Source organism: Colletotrichum fructicola (genome assembly GCF_000319635.2).
Source record: "Colletotrichum fructicola Nara gc5 chromosome Unknown KSG_Nara_v1_contig03, whole genome shotgun sequence".
Taxonomy (NCBI): domain Eukaryota; kingdom Fungi; phylum Ascomycota; class Sordariomycetes; order Glomerellales; family Glomerellaceae; genus Colletotrichum; species Colletotrichum fructicola.
In genome coordinates, this window is record NW_027094053.1 from 3752420 (window position 1) to 3772661 (window position 20242).

General features: G+C 51.6%; 6 protein-coding genes across 6 annotated transcripts; 3 read left to right on the top strand and 3 right to left on the bottom strand.

Annotated features, from left to right (window-relative positions):
- Nucleotides 1–449: 449 nt before the first annotated feature.
- On the top strand, nucleotides 450–1754 carry CGGC5_v005858 (uncharacterized protein; the record flags this gene model as incomplete). Its single annotated transcript, XM_066151550.1, has 3 exons — nucleotides 450–1124; nucleotides 1162–1255; nucleotides 1375–1754. 3 exons carry the CDS (start codon nucleotides 450–452, stop codon nucleotides 1752–1754), a joined length of 1149 nt encoding a protein of 382 aa, XP_066009252.1.
- Nucleotides 1755–1781: 27 nt separating this feature from the next.
- Nucleotides 1782–2771, bottom strand: CGGC5_v005859 (uncharacterized protein; the record flags this gene model as incomplete). The annotated part of the gene is made up of 1 exon (XM_066151551.1): nucleotides 1782–2771. The coding sequence occupies one exon, from the start codon at nucleotides 2769–2771 to the stop codon at nucleotides 1782–1784; it is 990 nt and encodes a 329-aa protein (XP_066009169.1).
- Nucleotides 2772–4065: 1294 nt separating this feature from the next.
- Nucleotides 4066–9397, top strand: nphp3-7 (Nephrocystin-3; the record flags this gene model as incomplete). The annotated part of the gene is made up of 7 exons (XM_066151552.1): nucleotides 4066–4130; nucleotides 4180–4422; nucleotides 4472–5052; nucleotides 5113–5160; nucleotides 5235–5924; nucleotides 5973–6426; nucleotides 6637–9397. 7 exons carry the CDS (start codon nucleotides 4066–4068, stop codon nucleotides 9395–9397), a joined length of 4842 nt encoding a protein of 1613 aa, XP_066008937.1.
- A 2826-nt stretch (nucleotides 9398–12223) lies between these two features.
- CGGC5_v005861 (uncharacterized protein) lies at nucleotides 12224–14047 on the bottom strand (the record flags this gene model as incomplete). The annotated part of the gene is made up of 3 exons (XM_066151553.1): nucleotides 12224–12832; nucleotides 12904–13218; nucleotides 13283–14047. The coding sequence occupies 3 exons, from the start codon at nucleotides 14045–14047 to the stop codon at nucleotides 12224–12226; spliced, it is 1689 nt and encodes a 562-aa protein (XP_066008938.1).
- A 907-nt stretch (nucleotides 14048–14954) lies between these two features.
- On the bottom strand, nucleotides 14955–16354 carry CGGC5_v005862 (uncharacterized protein; the record flags this gene model as incomplete). The annotated part of the gene is made up of 4 exons (XM_032022671.2): nucleotides 14955–15612; nucleotides 15659–15723; nucleotides 15792–15918; nucleotides 15972–16354. The coding sequence occupies 4 exons, from the start codon at nucleotides 16352–16354 to the stop codon at nucleotides 14955–14957; spliced, it is 1233 nt and encodes a 410-aa protein (XP_031880570.2).
- A 2359-nt stretch (nucleotides 16355–18713) lies between these two features.
- CGGC5_v005863 (uncharacterized protein) lies at nucleotides 18714–19074 on the top strand (the record flags this gene model as incomplete). Its single annotated transcript, XM_066151554.1, has 2 exons — nucleotides 18714–18747; nucleotides 18824–19074. 2 exons carry the CDS (start codon nucleotides 18714–18716, stop codon nucleotides 19072–19074), a joined length of 285 nt encoding a protein of 94 aa, XP_066008936.1.
- Nucleotides 19075–20242: the final 1168 nt, after the last annotated feature.

Below are 20242 nucleotides of genomic sequence, written 5' to 3' on the forward strand. Positions count from 1 at the left end.
GATGCAGCTTATGGCTCCAATGCCGAAGCTACTTCTTGATTATCATAGTCCTTGACATGGGTTATTATGCATGCATAAGTGGAAGCAGAATTCAGCTCTGATGTTATGATACTTTTATCCTAGCTTATCCACCTAGTCATAGTCGGGCGACTACGACGTCGTATGTGCACCAGAGACATATTGGGATTATCTCGTCGCCAGTACTGTACCTGGCTTGTTGTCTCTGAAGCCGAATCTGTCGCTGAGACGATCCAGAAGCCGCGATTACGCATCCAGATCGAAATGTATCTGCTCCTACATCACCAAATGGCGTTTCTCAACTTCTGCAGCTATGATTATGCGACAAAAAGGTTATCAGCTGGCTTATTTTCCCCCATTGTATATGAATCCTGAAGAAGTCCATGGAGGTGCTCGCTTTCGACGAACCTATCCTGCCTCTAGCCATCATTATGTCGCCGCCTTCTGATTCGATAGTTGACGATGTCTTCGAAGGCCAACACACGGCGCGCTCAACTCGAAGTCTCTCGTCGTTTGACTTTGACGAAACCGAAGCAACGGACAGTGACGACAATTTAGGTCAACAAACACTTGCACACGACCGTGACTTCCCTTCGCCCGGACTTCATGACACTGATCAAAACGAGTTACAAGGAACTCACGTGCCCTACGTCGTCGAATGGAAGTTAACGGCCAACAACAGAACAGTCACTAAAGACTCGGAGCACAACATCACCATTGCCCCACAAGCATTCTGGGACAGGCACTTGAAGGAACAAGTCCAGGAGGTTCTGAGAAGAAAGCTACCACCGCACAAAACCTTCAGACCGGTCGACTCAGATGTGGTCGTGTCTGTAACCGAACGAACTCAACGCGATCTCGTCAAGCGATTTAACGAACTCAACATTGACTGGACGATGGTCGAGAGTCAACTGCAAGAATGGAGCCATTTGACTCGAGCCGGGAAGAAGCTGAGGATTGACGTATCCTTCAATTTTGTTGTCTCACGCCAAGAGGCCCCATCAGCTGGTCGTACCAAGCGCGGGCGCAGGTCCGTTACCGACCAGATGCTCTCCGATAGAGCCTTGCAGATCGACGCCGAAGAGTCAAGCACCAGTCTTGCGCCGGTTTGGCCAAGCGTGTACAATCTCATGCGTTGCACAGGCTCGCTTTGTCGTGCTGGGCCGTACTGCTGGCGGGACAGAGCAACTCAGAAACATTATCGACTCAAAACGCATCATCTGCGAAGTCTCGTCAAGTACGCTGAAAGTGAGGGTGTGTTAGAGACGCATGATGACATGCCGGATTTTCTGCGAGATCAGCTATATGCAGAAGAAGAGAGCTACAGTCGCAGATGACGACGACTTGACTCGACAGGAAGCCAACAGCAAGTTGACGTGGACAACCCGGTCGGCTTGACCGTCTTAGAGCCTGCCGCTCTTCCGTCAGCTACGACGCCTGCCGTCAACCCACTCGGATGCCATCGCAACATTTGTGACATCCCGGGACTACGCGATGATGCCATGAAGTTATATACCGAGTGGCAATGCTCCAAAATCCGTGATGAGGGCCTCAAGCTTGACTTTCGCAGGGCTTGCGACGTAGCTCTGGAAGATGGCCTCGACCTGGAGCTAATACAGCAAGGCGAAGATGCGGCATTCTTCGTCGAGAGAGGTGTGAGAAGAGGCATTGCCCTCCGGTTCATTCAAGATATCAAGAAGTGGGCGCAGCAACAGGCGAGTGAATCAAGTTGCTAAAGACGCTAGACTAATGAAAAATCCATCCTACGACGGTTTTCGTGGCTCCTCGATAACGTGTCCAGCATTGCGAAAGTGTCCCTCCGCGCTGGACTTTCGTCCACCAACCATGTCCACACACCATTCCAAAAACGCCCCAAAGTCTTGCTCGGGAAGGTCCTCGTATTCCACCCAAACTCTCTTTATGAACACCTTGAGTTCTGCGAAAAACTCCTCGATCGGGTTGAAGTCGGGTGAGTACGGTGGAAGGTAGACAAGCTTCACTCCAGCTTCTATGCACATCTGCTCCAGCTTTTGCGAATGGTGGATGGACGCGTTATCCATCACCAGAACCGACTTCGGCTCGGGCCATTTGCCACAATGGCATAGCAACTGCGCGATAAAATCTTCAAACAAGGCGCGGTCGGTCGATCCTTGGTAGACACGCGAGAGCACGACGCCATCCTGGGCATATGCTGGTAGGATGTGACGTCGGCGTTCACGACCATACCATGACTTCTGCACTGGAGCCAGCCCCTTGGGCGACCAGCCTGTGCGTCGATGGCCGGCCCGCTTGTCGCATCCAGACTCGTCAATATACACCAGATGGTCCGATCGGAAGTCAGAGAGGTTGTGGAGGTAGAAGTCGCGCAAGTCGTCGTTGCGCTGCTTGGCCACTCGGCGAATCGTCTTCTTCGTCCAGCCCGCTGACGCCAATGCCCTGCTTATGCATTGTGTTGTAACGAGCACTTCAAACTCCTTCCAGATGAAGCTGGCCATCTCGTCCTGATACATGTGTGGTTTTTCGGTTAGTCGCGCAAGCAGTGCTTGGAGAATGGGGGCCGTGATCGTTCGTGGTCTGCCAACGGCGTTGGACGGGGCTTTCGTTGTGCCGAAGCACCGGAGGTTGGACCTGATGTGGCTGACGGAGCGGGTGCTGCAGCCGACGAAGCGGGCTATCTGGGCATTTGTCAGTGATTTACTGAGGATCATATCGCGGATGAAAATATGCTGCGAAACTGCAAGATTAGGCGCCATCATGGGGTGGGGGGTTTGTCGCTGATGCTGAGCAACTGGAAAGCCAGGTGTCACGATGGGAGCGATCGCTGAGAACGGTTCTGGAAGGCGGATTATGGACGGGGTTCTGGAACGTTCCACGATACTGGAGCCGTTAGGAGCTCTTTTGTGGAGAATAAAACTGCTGTTCTAGTGGAGTTTGTTGTGATTAGGAGGCGTGCCATTTTGTTCCAACAAAATCCTGACCTGTACACTACAACTACCAACGTAATGTGATTGACGTAGTGTAGTTTTGGGTGATCAAGATGGATACTATCTTTCACAGCCTGCCGATTGCCATTCCAGTCCTTTTTCTTTTACCGACCGAGCAATGGAGTTGATCGACGCGAGGGCGCCCAGAAATGCATGCTGACAGTTGTGCGGAATAAGGTTCTTCCGCATGCTGCTTTGATAACCGTTAGGAATAAAACCGAGATTGAAGTCGAACGGAGAGGAAATACGAAAGCTACGGCAACATCGACTGTCTCGGACCTCTAAAAAGACGTCTTCCGACCGCTGTTGCCTGATGAACGCACCAACCCATGTCCAAGTAGGTCCTTGACCTCACTTTCGAGTGGGGGATATCAGCGAACAAGGCACGGGTTGCTTGGAGACGGACCGCACTGAGCCAGCCGACTAGACCTTCGAGGGATGGGTGGTGCCCATGCTCAGGCTAGTCAAACGGGCCTGGTGCAGTCGCACGCCCGCCACAAAAAATCCTTGAGGCCAACCGCGCACATGTGTGGTCGGCCTTCTGCAAGCTAGGGCGGCTAATGCTGACGGTTGATTGGATGTATCTTGATCAAGCATATATTATTGATGCTGTGCTCCACTCACGTACATTTCATCATGCTGTCCAAGAAGCAGTGAGATTCAAATATAGTAAGAGCGCCTGCACATCATTATTGAGATAAGTACGCCATCATATGATGCTTCAACTGAGACCAGCTATTGCGAGTAATGCGAGAGCTTAAAACGCCGGTCAAGGCCGCCTAGTTCCCTACCTCTTCACTCCACCCACACCCTTACCAAGTCTCTCTCTGTTATTCACCCAATTTCAAGCTCAATCAATCGTTACAGGCTGCTCTTCTCTATCGCGGTAACCAATAACGAAATTATGGCTAGTGCCCAGGCCCAGGTCACAGGCGGTGAACCCAACCCAGTTGACCGTAATGGCCTTTGTCTGTTATCCTTAGATGGTGGTGGGGTTCGTGGACTGTCCACACTGTTCATCTTGAAGGGGATCATGGATCGCCTCAATCACGAACGTCAGATAATGGGGCTTCCATCCATGAAGCCGTGCGGCATGTTCGACCTGATAGGCGGCACAAGTACAGGCGGGTGAGCGAAGTCCACAAAAGTCTTATAGTGCTATAGCTAACGTATAGAGACTGATTGCCATCATGCTTGGGCTTCTGGAAATGGATGTTGACGAGTGCATTGCAGCTTATACTAAGCTGATTCGGGAAGTTTTTAGCGAAAAGCTTCATCGATCTCCAGTTGGGATAACAGGAAAAATTCAAGCACGCTTCGATTCGAAGAAGTTGCAGGACGCCATCGAGGCTGTTCTAGTGAACAAGGATGTACCTGTCACTACACGACTCAATAATGGAACAGAACGAGGATGCAGAGTGTACGTGTACAAGACTCAAGTAGCAACACCTGATCTGATCATTTCCTAGGTTCGTTTGTGCTGCGTCTAAGGAGACAGGTAGCATAGCTCGCCTTCGAAGCTACAGCCTGCCGACGAAAAAGGATACGTCCGCCACGATCTGTGAAGCTGCTCTTGCAACCTCAGCCGCGACAGGTCTCTTCGATCCTGTCTCTATCGGGCCTCGGAAGTACGTCGACGGTGCTCTAGGGGCCAATAACCCCGTCGATCAAGTTGAAAATGAGGCCAGTGACATCTGGTGTTCCGAGTCAGGCAATCTCAAGCCCTTGGTCAAATGCTTCATCTCTCTCGGAACAGGCAACCCTGGCAAAAAGTCCATCCAGGATAGGCTTGACAAGTTCGTGTCCGACACATTGATAGCCATAAGTACGGACACCGAAGCTACCGCAGAAAAGTTCATTGGCAGATGGAGACAGCAGTACGACTCAAACGGATACTTTCGGTTCAACGTGGAGCAAGGACTTCAGCAGGTTGGCGTCGCGGAGTACGAGCAACAGGGCCTCATCGAGGCGGCAACTGAGGAGTATTTGGAAGGTCAAGCGCAAACCTTTCGGGTGAGAGATTGTGTCGGAAACCTGAAGGAAAAGCAGAGTGTGTACATTGAAGACTTTGCCTAGAAGACGTATCATGAAACTGATGCATTCGTTTCAGAATACGCAGATGATATGCTAGAAAAGGTCTACAATTCTTGGCGGGCTAGTATGATATGACCCTTCCACTCCTCTTTAATCCCTCCGCGAGTGATAGTGTTAACCGGTCGCTCCGTTATACAGCCCAAATAAGCATTGCTTTGTTCAAGCTCCCCTTCAAGTGCCCAAAGGTCAACAGCGTGACCTGTTTCGTCGCCAGGCAGGAAGAACTTGAACGTCTACACAAGGAGCTGGAGTGGACTGGTGAGCGTCGCACAGTTGTTCTGCATGGCCTGGGTGGCATGGGCAAGACTCAGACGACAATCGAATTTGCGAAGAAGCATCGCAATGATTACTCGGCGGTTTTATGGCTTGATGCGACAGACACGACAGCGCTCAAGCTGAGCTACCAAGGCCTAGCCCAGCGAATTGCAACAGAGACCTCGTCCGTGACATATATCAGCAATGCCCTTTCTAATCCAGACCTCGATGAGACGGTCAGTGCAGTCAAGCGATGGTTGGATGAACCAAAGAACAATCGTTGGCTGATGATCTACGACAACTACGATGACGTCAAACTTCACAATCGTGGTATTCCTAGTGAGAACGAGACTGGTTCGCAAGTAGGGATCGAGAATGATGCTGGCGAGACAGGCTCGAAAGCGTACGACATACGCCCATACTTTCCCGAAACCGACCACGGTGCCATTCTCGTCACGACGCGGTCCTCAACAGCGGAGCTCGGACAGTTAATCCAATTAAGTAAACTAGGGGACGTAAACGACAGCTTGGAGATACTAAAATCAACATCCGATCGTGCCAATCTGGCCCAGGGTGAGTCAATCGATCCAAGAAGTAAGGCAGGACTTAACCGTCAAATAGATCCTGATGCGACGGCGCTTGCGCGCCGACTCGACGGGTTTCCGCTTGCCCTCTCAACAGCTGGGGCCTATCTCAAACAAGTGTCGAGAACCTGCGGCGAATATCTCCGCTTGTACAAGAAGTCTTGGTTGCGTTTACAGAAACAGAGTCCGCGACTATTGACCTACCATAGAGCGTTGTATTCCACATGGGAAATCTCGCTGCAGCATATTCAGCAGCAAAGCCTGAGCGCATCTATGCTCCTGGGGCAATGGGCATACTTTGACAATGACGACCTGTGGTACGAGCTGCTGCGGGAGGGCAGATCAGAGGGCCCAGCATGGCTACTCGAAATAACCGAAGACGAATTGAGCTTTGATTTGGCGATGAGACTGCTCTGCGAGCATGGACTAGTGGAAGCAAACCCGCCAGCGAAAGAGACGGGAAGAGAGTCACGGGGATACAGTGTGCATCAGTGCGTTCACGCGTGGATGGAACACGTGCTGAACACAGGGGTACATAAGGAGAGGGCATGGACAGCGATGAGATGTGTAGCATCGCATGTCCCAAGCACTGACCAGCACGAGTTTTGGTCTATTCAACGACGGCTTTTACGTCATGCAGATCAATGCATTAAAAAGGAAGTGATAGATGTCGGAGAAGAAGGGATATGGATGTTTCACAGCCTGGGTATCCTCTACTCGGACCAGGGCCGACTCAAAGAGGCCGAGGACATGTATCAACGGGCTCTTCAAGGCTACGAGAAGGCACTGGGGCCAGACCACACATCGGCACTCTTGACAGTCAACAATCTAGGCAACCTCTACTCCAACCAGGGCCGACTCAAAGAGGCCGAGGGCATGTATCAACGGGCTCTTCAAGGCTACGAGAAGGCACTGGGGCCAGACCACACATCGACACTCGGCACGGTCAACAATCTAGGCAACCTCTACTCCAACCAGGGTCGACTCAAAGAGGCCGAGGGCATGTACGAACGGGCTCTTCAAGGCAGGGAGAAGGCGCTGGGGCCAGACCACATATCGACACTCTCAACGGTCGGTAATCTAGGCAACCTCTACTCTAACCAAGGCCGACTCAAAGAGGCCGAGGGCATGTATCAACGGGCTCTTCAAGGCTACGAGAAGGCACTGGGGCCAGACCACACATCGACACTCGACACGGTCAACAATCTAAGCAACCTCTACAAGGACCAGGGCCGACTCAAAGAGGCCGAGGGCATGTACGATCGGGCTCTTCAAGGCCGTGAAGAGGTACTGGGGGCAGACCACACATCGACACTCGGCACGGTCAATAATCTCGGTCTCCTCTACAAGGACCAGGGCCGACTCAAAGAGGCCGAGGGCATGTACGATCGGGCTCTTCAAGGCCGTGAAGAGGTACTGGGGGCAGACCACACATCGACACTCGGCACGGTCAATAATCTCGGTCTCCTCTACTCCAACCAGGGCCGACTCAAAGAGGCCGAGGGCATGTATCAACGGGCTCTTCAAGGCTATGAGAAGGCACTGGGGCCAGACCACACATCGACACTCGACACGGTCAACAATCTAGGCAACCTCTACAAGGACCAGGGACGACTCAAAGAGGCCGAGGGCATGTACGATCGGGCTCTTCAAGGCAGGGAGAAGGCGCTGGGGCCAGACCACACATCGACACTCTCAACGGTCGGTAATCTAGGCAACCTCTACTCCAACCAGGGCCGACTCAAAGAGGCCGAGGGCATGTATCAACGGGCTCTTCAAGGCTACGAGAAGGCACTGGGGCCAGACCACACATCGGCACTCTTGACGGTCAACAATCTAGGCAACCTCTACTCTAACCAAGGCCGACTCAAAGAGGCCGAGGGCATGTATCAACGGGCTCTTCAAGGCTACGAGAAGGCACTGGGGCCAGACCACACATCGACACTCGACACGGTCAACAATCTAAGCAACCTCTACAAGGACCAGGGCCGACTCAAAGAGGCCGAGGGCATGTACGATCGGGCTCTTCAAGGCCGTGAAGAGGTACTGGGGGCAGACCACACATCGACACTCGGCACGGTCAATAATCTCGGTCTCCTCTACTCCAACCAGGGCCGACTCAAAGAGGCCGAGGGCATGTATCAACGGGCTCTTCAAGGCTATGAGAAGGCACTGGGGCCAGACCACACATCGACACTCGACACGGTCAACAATCTAGGCAACCTCTACAAGGACCAGGGCCGACTCAAAGAGGCCGAGGGCATGTACGATCGGGCTCTTCAAGGCAGGGAGAAGGCGCTGGGGCCAGACCACACATCGACACTCTCAACGGTCGGTAATCTAGGCAACCTCTACTCCAACCAGGGCCGACTCAAAGAGGCCGAGGGCATGTATCAACGGGCTCTTCAAGGCTACGAGAAGGCACTGGGGCCAGACCACACATCGGCACTCTTGACGGTCAACAATCTAGGCAACCTCTACTCCAACCAGGGCCGACTCAAAGAGGCCGAGGGCATGTACGATCGGGCTCTTCAAGGCTATGAGAAGGCACTGGGGCCAGACCACACATCGACACTCTTGACGGTCAATAATCTCGGTCTCCTCTACTCCAACCAGGGCCGACTCAAAGAGGCCGAGGGCATGTGTCAACGGGCTCTTCAAGGCTATGAGAAGGCACTGGGGCCAGACCACACATCGACACTCGGCACGGTCAACAATCTAGGCAACCTCTACAAGGACCAGGGCCGACTCAAAGAGGCCGAGGGCATGTACGAACGGGCTCTTCAAGGCAGGGAGAAGGCGCTGGGGCCAGACCACACATCGACACTCTCAACGGTCGGTAATCTAGGCAACCTCTACTCCAACCAGGGCCGACTCAAAGAGGCCGAGGGCATGTATCAACGGGCTCTTCAAGGCTACGAGAAGGCACTGGGGCCAGACCACACATCGGCACTCTTGACGGTCAACAATCTAGGCAACCTCTACTCCAACCAGGGCCGACTCAAAGAGGCCGAGGGCATGTATCAACGGGCTCTTCAAGGCTACGAGAAGGCACTGGGGCCAGAACACACATCGACACTCGACACGGTCAACAATCTAGGCATCCTCTACTACAACCAGGGCCGACTCAAAGAGGCTGAGGCGATGTATGAACGGGCTCTTCAAGGCTACGAGAAGGCATTAGGATCACATGCCATGAAGACATATGTGCCTGCATTGAACACACTTGAGAATCTTGGTTCCTTGTCCCAACAGCTGGGCGATGCAGAGGCAGCCGTCACGTATTACCAACGGGCACAGAGCGGCCTTTTATCTGTGTTTGGATCTCACAACGAGCGGTATAGAAACGTATCTGGCAAAATCTACTCCTTGCAGTCCTCTTCGCAAGAGACGGATGTTTCGCTTAGCGAGGACGAGACTGATGAGTACTATAGTGCAGAAGAGCCGCAGGATGGGGGGTGAAAATCAGATGGAATAGATTCAAGACAAAATTGATGGGTGTCTCGTCAAGGTGAAAAGTCTTCAGGTTGGTGGAGAATGCTTTCTATTGTACAATATAACAGTCATAATAGCCAGCATCATGTGCAGAACAATGATCCCTCTGCATAATTGAATTCATAACGTCAGCGGGCAGCAGACCCGCAAATTGAGCTAGCCTATTTTGGCTATCGAATGTACTCCAATCGATAAGATAATAAAACGTACTGTGTGAGCGCCAAGAATGGCTGAGTCCGTGCGGAAAGAGGGAAGAGAGTTGAACTCAGCATGAAGCCCTTTTCGTTAGCTACTGTAGTATAAAATTAAAATTAAATAAAAAGATAAGTAATATACTCCTATAGACCCTGCTTATAGCAGAAGAAATAGTTAGGCCTCTATAGTTTGAGGAAAAGCTACTTAAAAAAGGTCTTCTTGCTAAAGAGAGCAGCATAATAATAAATTAAAATATTATTAATATTATAGCAAGAGATTATAAAGTTCTTATCACTATTAGTATATTAAAAGTATCATATAATCTAAAAAGGTTAAATACTTATAGCGTACAGTAAAATAATCTCTTTTCTTATATTTTTAAATATAGCATACCTAGTAGAAGTGAACCTGATAGTATTAACCTATAAGTAGTTATACATAGTAGCTACAGAGTTATTAATTAGTATAGTGAGATAAAAGCTATTAGGATTTTTAGCAGCATTAAAGCAGAAGAGGTATCTAGTCAGCTATAAAGAGGTCTTTCAGCAGCAGTTTTCTTAAGTAGTAGCGTAACTTATATATATACACGCTTTACTATACTTAAAAACCACTCTAAAGTAGTAAGTAAAAATCTTATTAAGCTTATAATATTTAGCAACTTTTAGAGTATAACTATTAGCATAAATATAAGTATATAAAGCCTTAGAGAGAGCCTTAAAGTTATTATACTTAACGTGAGAGGTAGAAAGAAAGCTATAAACATAGTTAGCAGCAGTAGTAAGATTAACGTAATTTATTATAAGTAAATAAGTAAGTAAGTAAGTAAAAAGTATATTTTTCTTAAGGCTTAAATAGGTTATTAATAAAGTAGCTAGGTAAACGCTACTACTACTATAGTATATATACCTAATATGTCGCCTAGCTAGTAGTATTATATATATCATAAGATACCTCAAGAATTCTTATATTAACTAGTAGTATATGTTACTATAGTAATATTAGCCAAGGTAATCACTGATATCAGGTTTCTGGGCTCCTCACAGAGTCTGCGCCACATCTGGGGTGGGCACTACTCTAGGGGGGGTGTGTTTTAAGAGGCCCCTTTCCTTGACTTTTGCATCTCCAAAGCCAAACATGTCTCCTTTCGAACGAAGGGGACCCAGACCTCGACGGGCCCTCCCGTTCTGCGGAGTGAACCAGCAACGATGCGAGTACCCCGAAGCAGGTCCAGTTCTCCAAGTCCATCCCGGCTTCATGACAGGGCTTTCTGTCGAGTCCATGGCTACCTTTGACATCGCTTCAACGTTTCCCCTGCATACCGATCCTGCTTGTACCAACTGCTCAGCGGTATGCGAGGCGTGATGAAGAACCCAGCGCCGCATCGCTCCACCGCCTGAGGTGCCGAATGCCCCCTGAATGCACAGGGCGTGGTTACAGTAATGCTAAGGCACGCCCCGCGTAACTCGCAGTGTCGTGGGCCGACCATGGCAATGCCAGGATGGTCCTTTGCACTCCAATCTTCCCAGCAAACCACAAATCAGGGAACTTGCAATCGAGGACTGAAGAGCGGTGTCGAGTTGCTCAGCGCTACCGAGCTCGCCCCCCAGCTACACAGACAGACATGGAGTCAGAAGCCTTCAACAATCCATTCGAACAGATGGTGACACATTTGGGCGCCAAAGGCGCATTCGTCGCCGTCGCTAAGCACTTCAACAGCTTGGACAGCTGTGACAAAGCCGAAGCAATCTTGACGCTCAGGAGAGCGTTAGCCGCGATGACGAAGGTTGCTGGGGAAGAACATCTTTACACGCTCAGATCCATGTCCAATTTGTCAGCAGCATTGACAACGATTGGTGAAGCGAAAGAAGCCGAGGATCTCGACTTTGGAGATGATGCGTCGCTATTTGGGCGAAGACCATACCGCCACTGTTTTCACCGCGCTCAATCTCGCAGCCATGTATCACAACCGAGCCACGTACGATAAAGCAGAGAGTTTGCTTCTAGAGACGATGCGCAAGTTTGCGAGTGAATCAGATCCTCGGAGGCTGGTATGCATGCGGGATTTGGTTCGAACTACAGACAACAAGGCCCACTCGACGCAGCCCAACGCCTGGCGGAATCATTCGTGAACCCTACGAGCGTCGCCCCCGACGGTCTCCCGATTCTTCTACGGCACCGTCCGAATTGGCACACATACTTCTCGATCGCAACCGGCTCGAAGGAGCCAAAGCCTTGGCTGTGGTGTGATGGCACAGAGAAGGACTGTGCTGGGAGTGAATCATCCTGACACGCTTGCTTCTACCACCGACTTGGGGTTGCTCTATCTTACGCTCGGCGATGGAGAGAAGGCCCGGCAGGTCCTACAACCTGTCGTGGCCAGACTGGAGCAAACGTTCGGGGACGACTATCCCACCACCCTATCAGCCAAGGCGGGCTCGGCTGAAGCCTTTAACAGACTCGGCAGATATGAAGAGGCAGAGAGGCTTCAACTTTCACTGGTTCTAGCCATATCAACTAAGTCGAGTTTGCCCAGCGTTCTTCAATTTCGTAACAGACACCACGGCGGACCAGAATAATACCCAACTATGCAAGCCAACTCTAAGCGGTCTGCCCAGCCATCACCGTCCTTCCCCCGTCTCTTGTCAGCCGAGAACGCACCTGGATGGCAGTCGGTTCATTCGCATTCCGGCAAAGACCGTCATGTCCCGTATCCTGCGAGCCCCGGATCAGCGCACTGGGTGCAAATACGAGACCCTGTCCTGTACGTAAAGCCATGATCCTCTGGAACAGGCCCACTACAACACTTGTCTGCCCAGATGTAGCCGTATTCGCCCCTTCTTCCAGGATGTCGTCTTTGTTCGCGAGATGACGGCGTAGGGTCCGCAGCCAATCGGGCGACGTAAAACGGTGGACGATCGTCATGGTGCACAAATCCAAAAGCTTCGGCGATATTGTAGGTTCTTGCGTTGATATGAACATCCGGACTCCGAGGTGTCGTTGAATGCGAACCGTCTGCAAAAGTGAATTTGTAAGCACCTGGCTTTCTCCTGACTGCCCCAGATACTTGTGTGCCTCGTCCAGCGCCACGACGCGACCAACGACCGACTTCTGCTCCAAGAAGAGAGAAAGACAGATGTTGAAGAGCAGGCATGCCATTTCCGGTGTGATGCAGGGGCACGAGAGATCGACAATGGTAAGCTGTCCACCCTTGACGATAGGTCAGCCATTGCAAAGACAGCACTCAGACGATACCACCATGCCTTTAACGCCCAAAGGACCTCCTCGTCGGATCGGGCCTTTCCCTTGACCATGAAACTTTCGAGTGTTTCCAGACGCTGTTGCAAAGGTCCTTGCTGCCCCTCTGAGAACTTTTCCCGCGCGAGGGCTGTTTTGAACTTGGCGTAGTCAAATTGAGAGCCCTTTTCCTGCTGCTCTAGTCTGATGTCTCGTAGTATACGCTGCACAACCTGGAGATAGAGCGGCTTACTACCTTCTTGAAATGCCATGAGGCCCAGCATTCTGCTGGTGTTGAGATCGGAACTGCTGATGTTGAGGGGTTTGACGTCGACTTGGGGAATGCCGCTGTAGACCTTCTAGATTCAATAACCTTTGTCAGCCGCCGACCATCGGACCCGGTTAAAGAGACACCATCATTACCTTTACAGTGCGGAAGCTCGTCGGCGCGCAGAGAACGCGAACCGATGCTTTGGCGTGGGAGGCGAGGAAAGCCGCCTCGCACGGTAGACCGCCGTCGTCAGACGCAAAAGTGTCGTAGTGAAAGACGATACCGGCGAGTGGATGAGACAACTTTCCCAGTTCGCTAGGTATCAGGCAATTTTCCAAAAGACACGCCAGGGTATTGCTCTTTCCTGACCCTTGACTACCGCAGATGAAGATACTAGATGGACAGCTAACATTATAGAAGATGCGTGACTCCTCTGACGGCCGGCCATCCTCCGATAGTATCCCGCCCAGAAGGCCAAATTGTAGGGATGGCGATCGTTGAAGCGTCGGTACAAGGAGCAGAGGGCTTGAGTCGATCTCGTTCTGCTCTTGACTGGGGGCGTGACCGAGAAACTGCATGTGGAGCGTTGCGACATCGCCATTGAGATCAACAGGGTTGCATGTCTCTGGTTCATCGTGCGGCTTCTCCGGCTTCACGGTGGCCATCGTTCCGGAGCTTTCGGCCACGGCAGTTTCCTGGATGGAAATAATATCAGCGGCGCCTATTTGGGGCGTTTCGTCGACCTTCAGGTGGCCGGTATCTCTTTGATGTTGTTGCAGTGCCTCTCGCGATAAGCAAACGCGGCGGCAAGAGATGCACTCATGCTGCGGGATCGCATGGCCTGTGTCGTTCATGTGCTGTTTGCATTTTGTTTGCGAGTCGAACCTCTTCGTGCAGCCAAGGCATTTGAAAGGCATGGCGAAGATGGTGGTGCAATTGGCGGGCTGGGAATCAGGCACATGAGTTACAGTCGTCTAGGCGAGTGCTGGATGTGATGCGGATGTTCATAGTACTGTCAGGAAGCGGGACGGGTTTTAACCGCCCCAACAGCATGACGTCTTCTGTCACGCGAGACAAAAGCCTCGATGTACAATCATGGTCGGCCTCCAGCAGCTGATGCTTGCGCTTCTCAACAGATCTAGAGCTTCCCGCAAGTTTTATCTACACCGCTTCTCATTCAGCATTTTCTTGGGGCTGTTGACCTGTTGACTTCTCGTCAGGGGATCATGGCTGCATTGTTTGAGGCAGAGAGGGATGGGGAGCAGCTGAAGCGGTGCTGTAATCCTAAGCATCAGTTTGCATTAGCCCCAATAGATCTGTGCTCTGCACTTGACGCGAACGATCGACCGTTCCAAATGTGGCGGATATTCCGATGTTCTAGCGTTCTGTATTTTGTGCCTTTTAAAACTGGACCGCTTTCGCCTTCCAGGCGGAAGTGCCCCTGGTTGTGCATTCCCCGGAGACGAGGCGCATTCGCATATCCAGCCTAACACGGGCCAAGACTCTTTTGGTAGTCAAAGTTTCTTTCCCTTGACAATATCACTACACTTCGTCCTTGGTCTTCGACCCGACTTCATCTCAACAACCCTCCTATGGAAGTCATTGGTCCTTCCTCAGAGAGGTTCATCGCGCTAAGCATCCGAACTTTTACGACGCACATATAATATCCAGGCAAGTGTATGTGAACAATCGAAATCATTTCTGGTGGCACCGATCTCACCGTTCCACGTTGGTGTAAAGCAACGATGGACGGTTGGCTTGACCACCAACGACAGGCTGATGCGTGACGTGAGAGCGGAGGCATATCTAGATGGTGACTTGGCTTCAGTTATCTGGGTTCGCCGCAATATTCTCCTGCGTGTATATCTCACGGGCAAGCTGAGTATCGCAGGCGGCCGGTCGGATCGTGGTTGATTGTCTGGCAAACTCCTGTGAGGTCCGGATGTCGGCCCACTTCTCAATCTGGCCTTCTGAGTTTGCACCCGTCTTGGGCGCCGTCTGCACGTCAATAAGGTTTGTCACATTGCACTCTTCTCTATAGCCTATACTGCCGCCATACAAGGGATTGGCCATCGAGGCCACAGGCGGCCAACCAGTAGAGCCGGCCGAATTTCGTTCCCTTATGTAAAGGCGGATTTCCTCTCCGATGCAAATACACAAGTCATAACCCAGTGGGCCAAGCCTCTCGACAACCACCTTCGCTTTGTCCTTATATAGCAAGTCCTGCGCCCGGAACACCTCGATTACAGCGTCTCGTAGCCCGCGATCGGTGTCTATGGTGGAAGTGTACGCCTCGCTGGCAGCGTCGAGAAAAGCAGTGGGGTCCCAGTCTTGTATAGCAGTCGTCTTCAACTTGGCCACAGCGAGGTCCTTGAGCCCTCCAATGGCGTACTTTTCTGCGGCTGCATACACCTTGGCATGCAGTAGTAGACAAGAGATGTGCGTGGAGTTTGTGTCCTCTAGCTTTGGCGACTGTGAGATGCTGTCGGAATAAAGCGATTGCTGATAGTCGAGGAGGTAAGAAGTACTGGATCATCATGTCGATAACAAGAGGTTCGTCGTCGGGAAGGGATATCGCGCCATCGGCAGCTTCCTGCATCACCATTCATATCAGCACCAATGAAATAGAGAGAAACCGTGTGTGAGCAAAGGCATCAGTACTTTGAGAGAACTGCGGCATGCCCTTGTTAAGAAATCGGACCGCGGGCAAACGATGGCGCGGTGTACAGAGTAGCTCTTAGTGACAGAAGATATTGTCAGATCTGAGTAGACACCGGTCTCATAGAGGCTAATGGATTATTAGCATCAGATTGATATACGAATGAACGAGACGCCTGTTACCCTTTAAGAGATCTGAATAGATCTTCTTGTGACGGGCTAGCTGACGCCATGGTGATTTGGGCTGGGGCGGATACGGTGACCGGTGGAGTAGACTCTTGGGGGCAAAAGAGCTCCGGAAAGGCTCTTCGAGCGCAGTCGGAATTCCCGAGTATGCTGTCCTTCTGCAGAGATTGTATGACAGTGACGAGGCGTTCCGTCGAAAACGAGGGCACCCAAAGATTGCGCTTGCGGACGACGGATTCGATGGCCTTCCGCTTGCGTAGCCGGCTGTTATCAAACTCGGAGAAGATAGCTCTACAATCGAGGTCGCGGTAGACTCTGATTCTCTCGGATTTGGAGGGTTCTGCGTATACTGTGGCGTTCTGTTTTGTTTTGCGTGTCATGTCTGATATGGGGACAGCAAGCTGACTGTTGGGTCCGCAGGCCTGGGCAATGAGAGCTTCGTCAAAGCAGGGCTCGCCGGCTTTTGCGACTAGCAGAAGGATGGCTTGCCAAATTGCCGTCTGGCTACCCTTTATGCCAGTTTGTCACCGGTGTTTTCGTAGAGCGCAAGTTCGCTTTTTTGATACTTGAGCGGGAAACAACCTTCACACGTGTGATTGGAGGACGCGTGGTGCAGCTATGGGTTTACGGCGGAGCTACGTCCGCCGATGAGCTACAGTGGTGCTGCAGAGGCCGGGGAGGTCCCGGGAGTTGTCGAAACCAGCCATCCTATCCATGTCTGCCACGTGGAATCCTCCAAACCACAGCCCCAGTGACCCAGCACACAGCCCATCATACGGCACTGTATCTGTTGTCACACCGGTCATGCACAACAAAATCCTCGGGCGGACTCAATTTCTTGTCGGCCGTACGTAGTTTGTCAGGAGACACAAAAGATGAGATGGTAACAAGCCGCAAACATGCTCCGGTAGATTCTTGGCACTTTCGAGCACACTTGAACAAATGACCCTTCGCCTTTCGGCAGTCCGGTCCGTGGCCCGTCTCCACTTATCCAAGTTCCAGTCTATCAACAGCGCGCACAACGATAATCCCTTTCTAAGTGCCTGCAAGCGTTGATGCGGGGCTCAGCTCGGTCGCTGCCTACGGCGTGCCCATAGTCCATTGGCCACTCGCCTGGTTGATGAACAGAACCTGAAAGAGAGGTTTGATCAACTGTACTTGGTCAGCTTCTCAAGCTGGCTATCTCAGCCGCGTAGGGATTCCTTATGTTACTGCGGTCTGGGTGAATTGAACTAGTGATCATTGCTTGGGTGGCGAAATTCACCGTCGTATCCACCGTGATACTTGGCTTGGATTTGGACCTGCTGCAGTAGGCACCGGTGAGTCAAACCTATGATTGCTGCGTCTCATTCTCCAATTTTCCTCCCCTCCCGTTCATGTGGTATACTGGCTGACTGCTGAATGGCAAGGTACACTGTTTGCTGCATACGAAGCCTGTTTGTATGGAGGCGGCTTCGCATCGTGCACAAGCATGGGTGCGATGGGAACCCTGACACCATGCGTTGCTGTTGTTTCTAGCCTATTTGCAACATCGATTGCAGGAGTTCTGTGGGGCGTTAAATGGAACAAAGCTCACCAACAGTGGCGTGGTACCTCACGCTTGACGGTGGGTCTCATGTTCTCTCAGAAACGCCTGCAGTGCGCCTTACCAACACAACTCTTCGTTTGGAGACTCCCCCTGCTTGAGCAGTACCTGGTCCGTTTCTCTCACTGCCCAACGTTCAGCAGACACACGCATAGCCTATTGAAAGGTCATGGCCAACGCGTGTCTCCCAGCGCAGGAACACACTATTGATCCCAACGGGGACGTGGTGCTTGCCTTGCTCGATCCGGACGCCGCATTTGCCCGATTGGGATGACGTAATTATGTCAAATTTCAAAGTCCTGGTCTATGGTCTGTCGCCTCATCTTTGTATCGGCAGCACCCGCAACGCGGCATCGCTAATATTCACTGACAGCGAGGCTCCGGCTGATGCCTTGAGACGCACTGCCCTTTAAGACCCAGTCCGAAACTACAGCGATTGCATCCGGGGCTCGATTTTAGCGTCACATTTGGCAGCTACGACCGAGAGAAAGGGCGGGATCGTCAAGAAGCCGAATAGCAAGGCAAGAAGGAAATTAAAAAGAGAGCTTCTTTTCCGGTCAACGGCGGGCCTATCTGGGGGGCTGTCAACGAAACGGATTCGCAATATCCTTCGCCTGAGGACAGTGCGACAGCGGCAATCGACGGGGATAGCCCAACGGTGCAAGCTCAGCCAGTGCACATGCTCAACACTGCCACTTGGCCCGTCTTAACATCGCATGAGGAACGCCAAGCTCCGACCTCGCCTTCCACTATCTCATCCGTACGATCTCTCGTCTCCTCGAGAAGTCTTTCCCTCGCATCGAACATCTTCAAGATCCAACTGAATGGTGGCTGAAAGGAGGTCACGGTCGATGCTCATGCCAACCGTCACCATCGCGAAGTTACAGGGTGGAACGCCGATGCTTTTCTCATCTTGATGGACATCCATCATGTAAGAGAACATCCCCGAGCACGTCAGCCTTGAGATGGTCACAAGAGTCGCTGTGTTGGTGGACTACTACAGCTGTCTTGAAGCAGTAGGACCTTTTGTTACCGTATGGATTAAGGCTCTTGCTCGGCGGGCCCTGTTACCGTACCATAGAGGCCCCGTGCAATGGCTGCTGAAATCGTTCATATTCCGGCACGAAGAGCTTTTCGCATCAACCACCAAGACCATGATCATTCAGAGTAGCACGCCCATTGCGACTCGTAGGCTACCCAACCCAGACCATTTGTTAGGTGGACACGATCTCGTGTTACCCTATTGCAGGGCTAACTGAAGCAGATATCACGAACTTGCGAAGGCTGGATGCCATCAACAGCATCTTCTCCACACTTGACCATTTGCAGGCGTCCTTCCTTGATGGATCAGCCAGATGCAACTTTGAGTGTTCCTCCGCGCTCCTTGGGACTCTCGCAATGAACCCCCATGGCCATTGCTTGTTGCTGAAGCGAAAATTACCCAAGGAGCCATTTCACGGGCATAGTATCGCAGCTCTCCAGCTTGCGATCCACGATTTTCGGTCACCTTATTAAGGTTGCCCAGGATCACTACCGTCAGGGGCTGAATATTGTCAACTCCCTCACACGATATCCGAATGTCTCTGGAACCAAAGAGGGCAGGTAAGCGTGGACTCAGCCTAAGCTAAAATGTACCCCCAATGCAGGTGACGTTCTCGAACCCCCGGATCATACCAACCAGCAATCGGTTTTCGTCTGTCGCCGAGGTGTCTCCAGAAAACTCAAACGAAACAGTAGTAAAGAGTTAAGCGATATGGGAACGAGTTGCTCTTAAGCGTTGGATCGCAGCTTCGAGGCCCACTGTAGAAGGCTGGCAGGGCTGAACTAGTTACATCTTGACCAATCTGCCGGTTCTGCAGCAGATCTATATGCACTACTGATACATACTGTAACCCATACACAATTCGATCCTGACAACACCGGCTTTGGGATCGTGATGAGCCTATGTGATGAGCTTCACGTAAGTAAGGGTATTGCGCGTTCTGACACCACGCTGACTCAACAGGATGGAGCAAACCGGCCGGCATCAGCGAATTCGAGACATGGACTTTTTAGCGGCCCCCATATCTACCTCAACGACTCCTACGTAGGCAGTGATGAGGTGAGTACTGTGATGAAGTGGCGGGAACGCTGTCCTAGGGCCCTCTGGCTTGCTAGAGTGCAATCCAGAGGGCTCTGAAGGGCTCTGAAGACCGCATCCGGAAGTTACTCATACCCGACATGCTTTACGCTTCATCCAGCCCGTCATCAGAGTCTAAACACTAGAGACCGTCGACGATGGTGACATCACAGAGCACGAGACTCCCACCAAACACCAGACTGTGATATGTCTACGCACGATCGGCAGAAACCCGTGCTGTTTGGCATGCGATGGCCCGCGGCAACACATCCTAGAGTTTTCCCGCCAGAACCTACCAAAGGTACCGTCGCGGTCGGTTGGCCAGCAGGATGCTCGCCAGCGTTATCGACATAGCGCAGAAGCATCAAACCTTTCAAGAACGCAACGTACGATGCCTCTGAACCTTCGGAGTATCTCTGGGCCAGCTTCGTGTTTGTTGGTATCGCCCTTGCGGATGGAGTAAGCTCTCGTTCAGATGACAAAAAAGACCACTTTGAGTTCTTGACGAAGCCATCACATGGAATTCCAGAGCTGTCATCATACCAGATCCCACCAAAGAAGTAC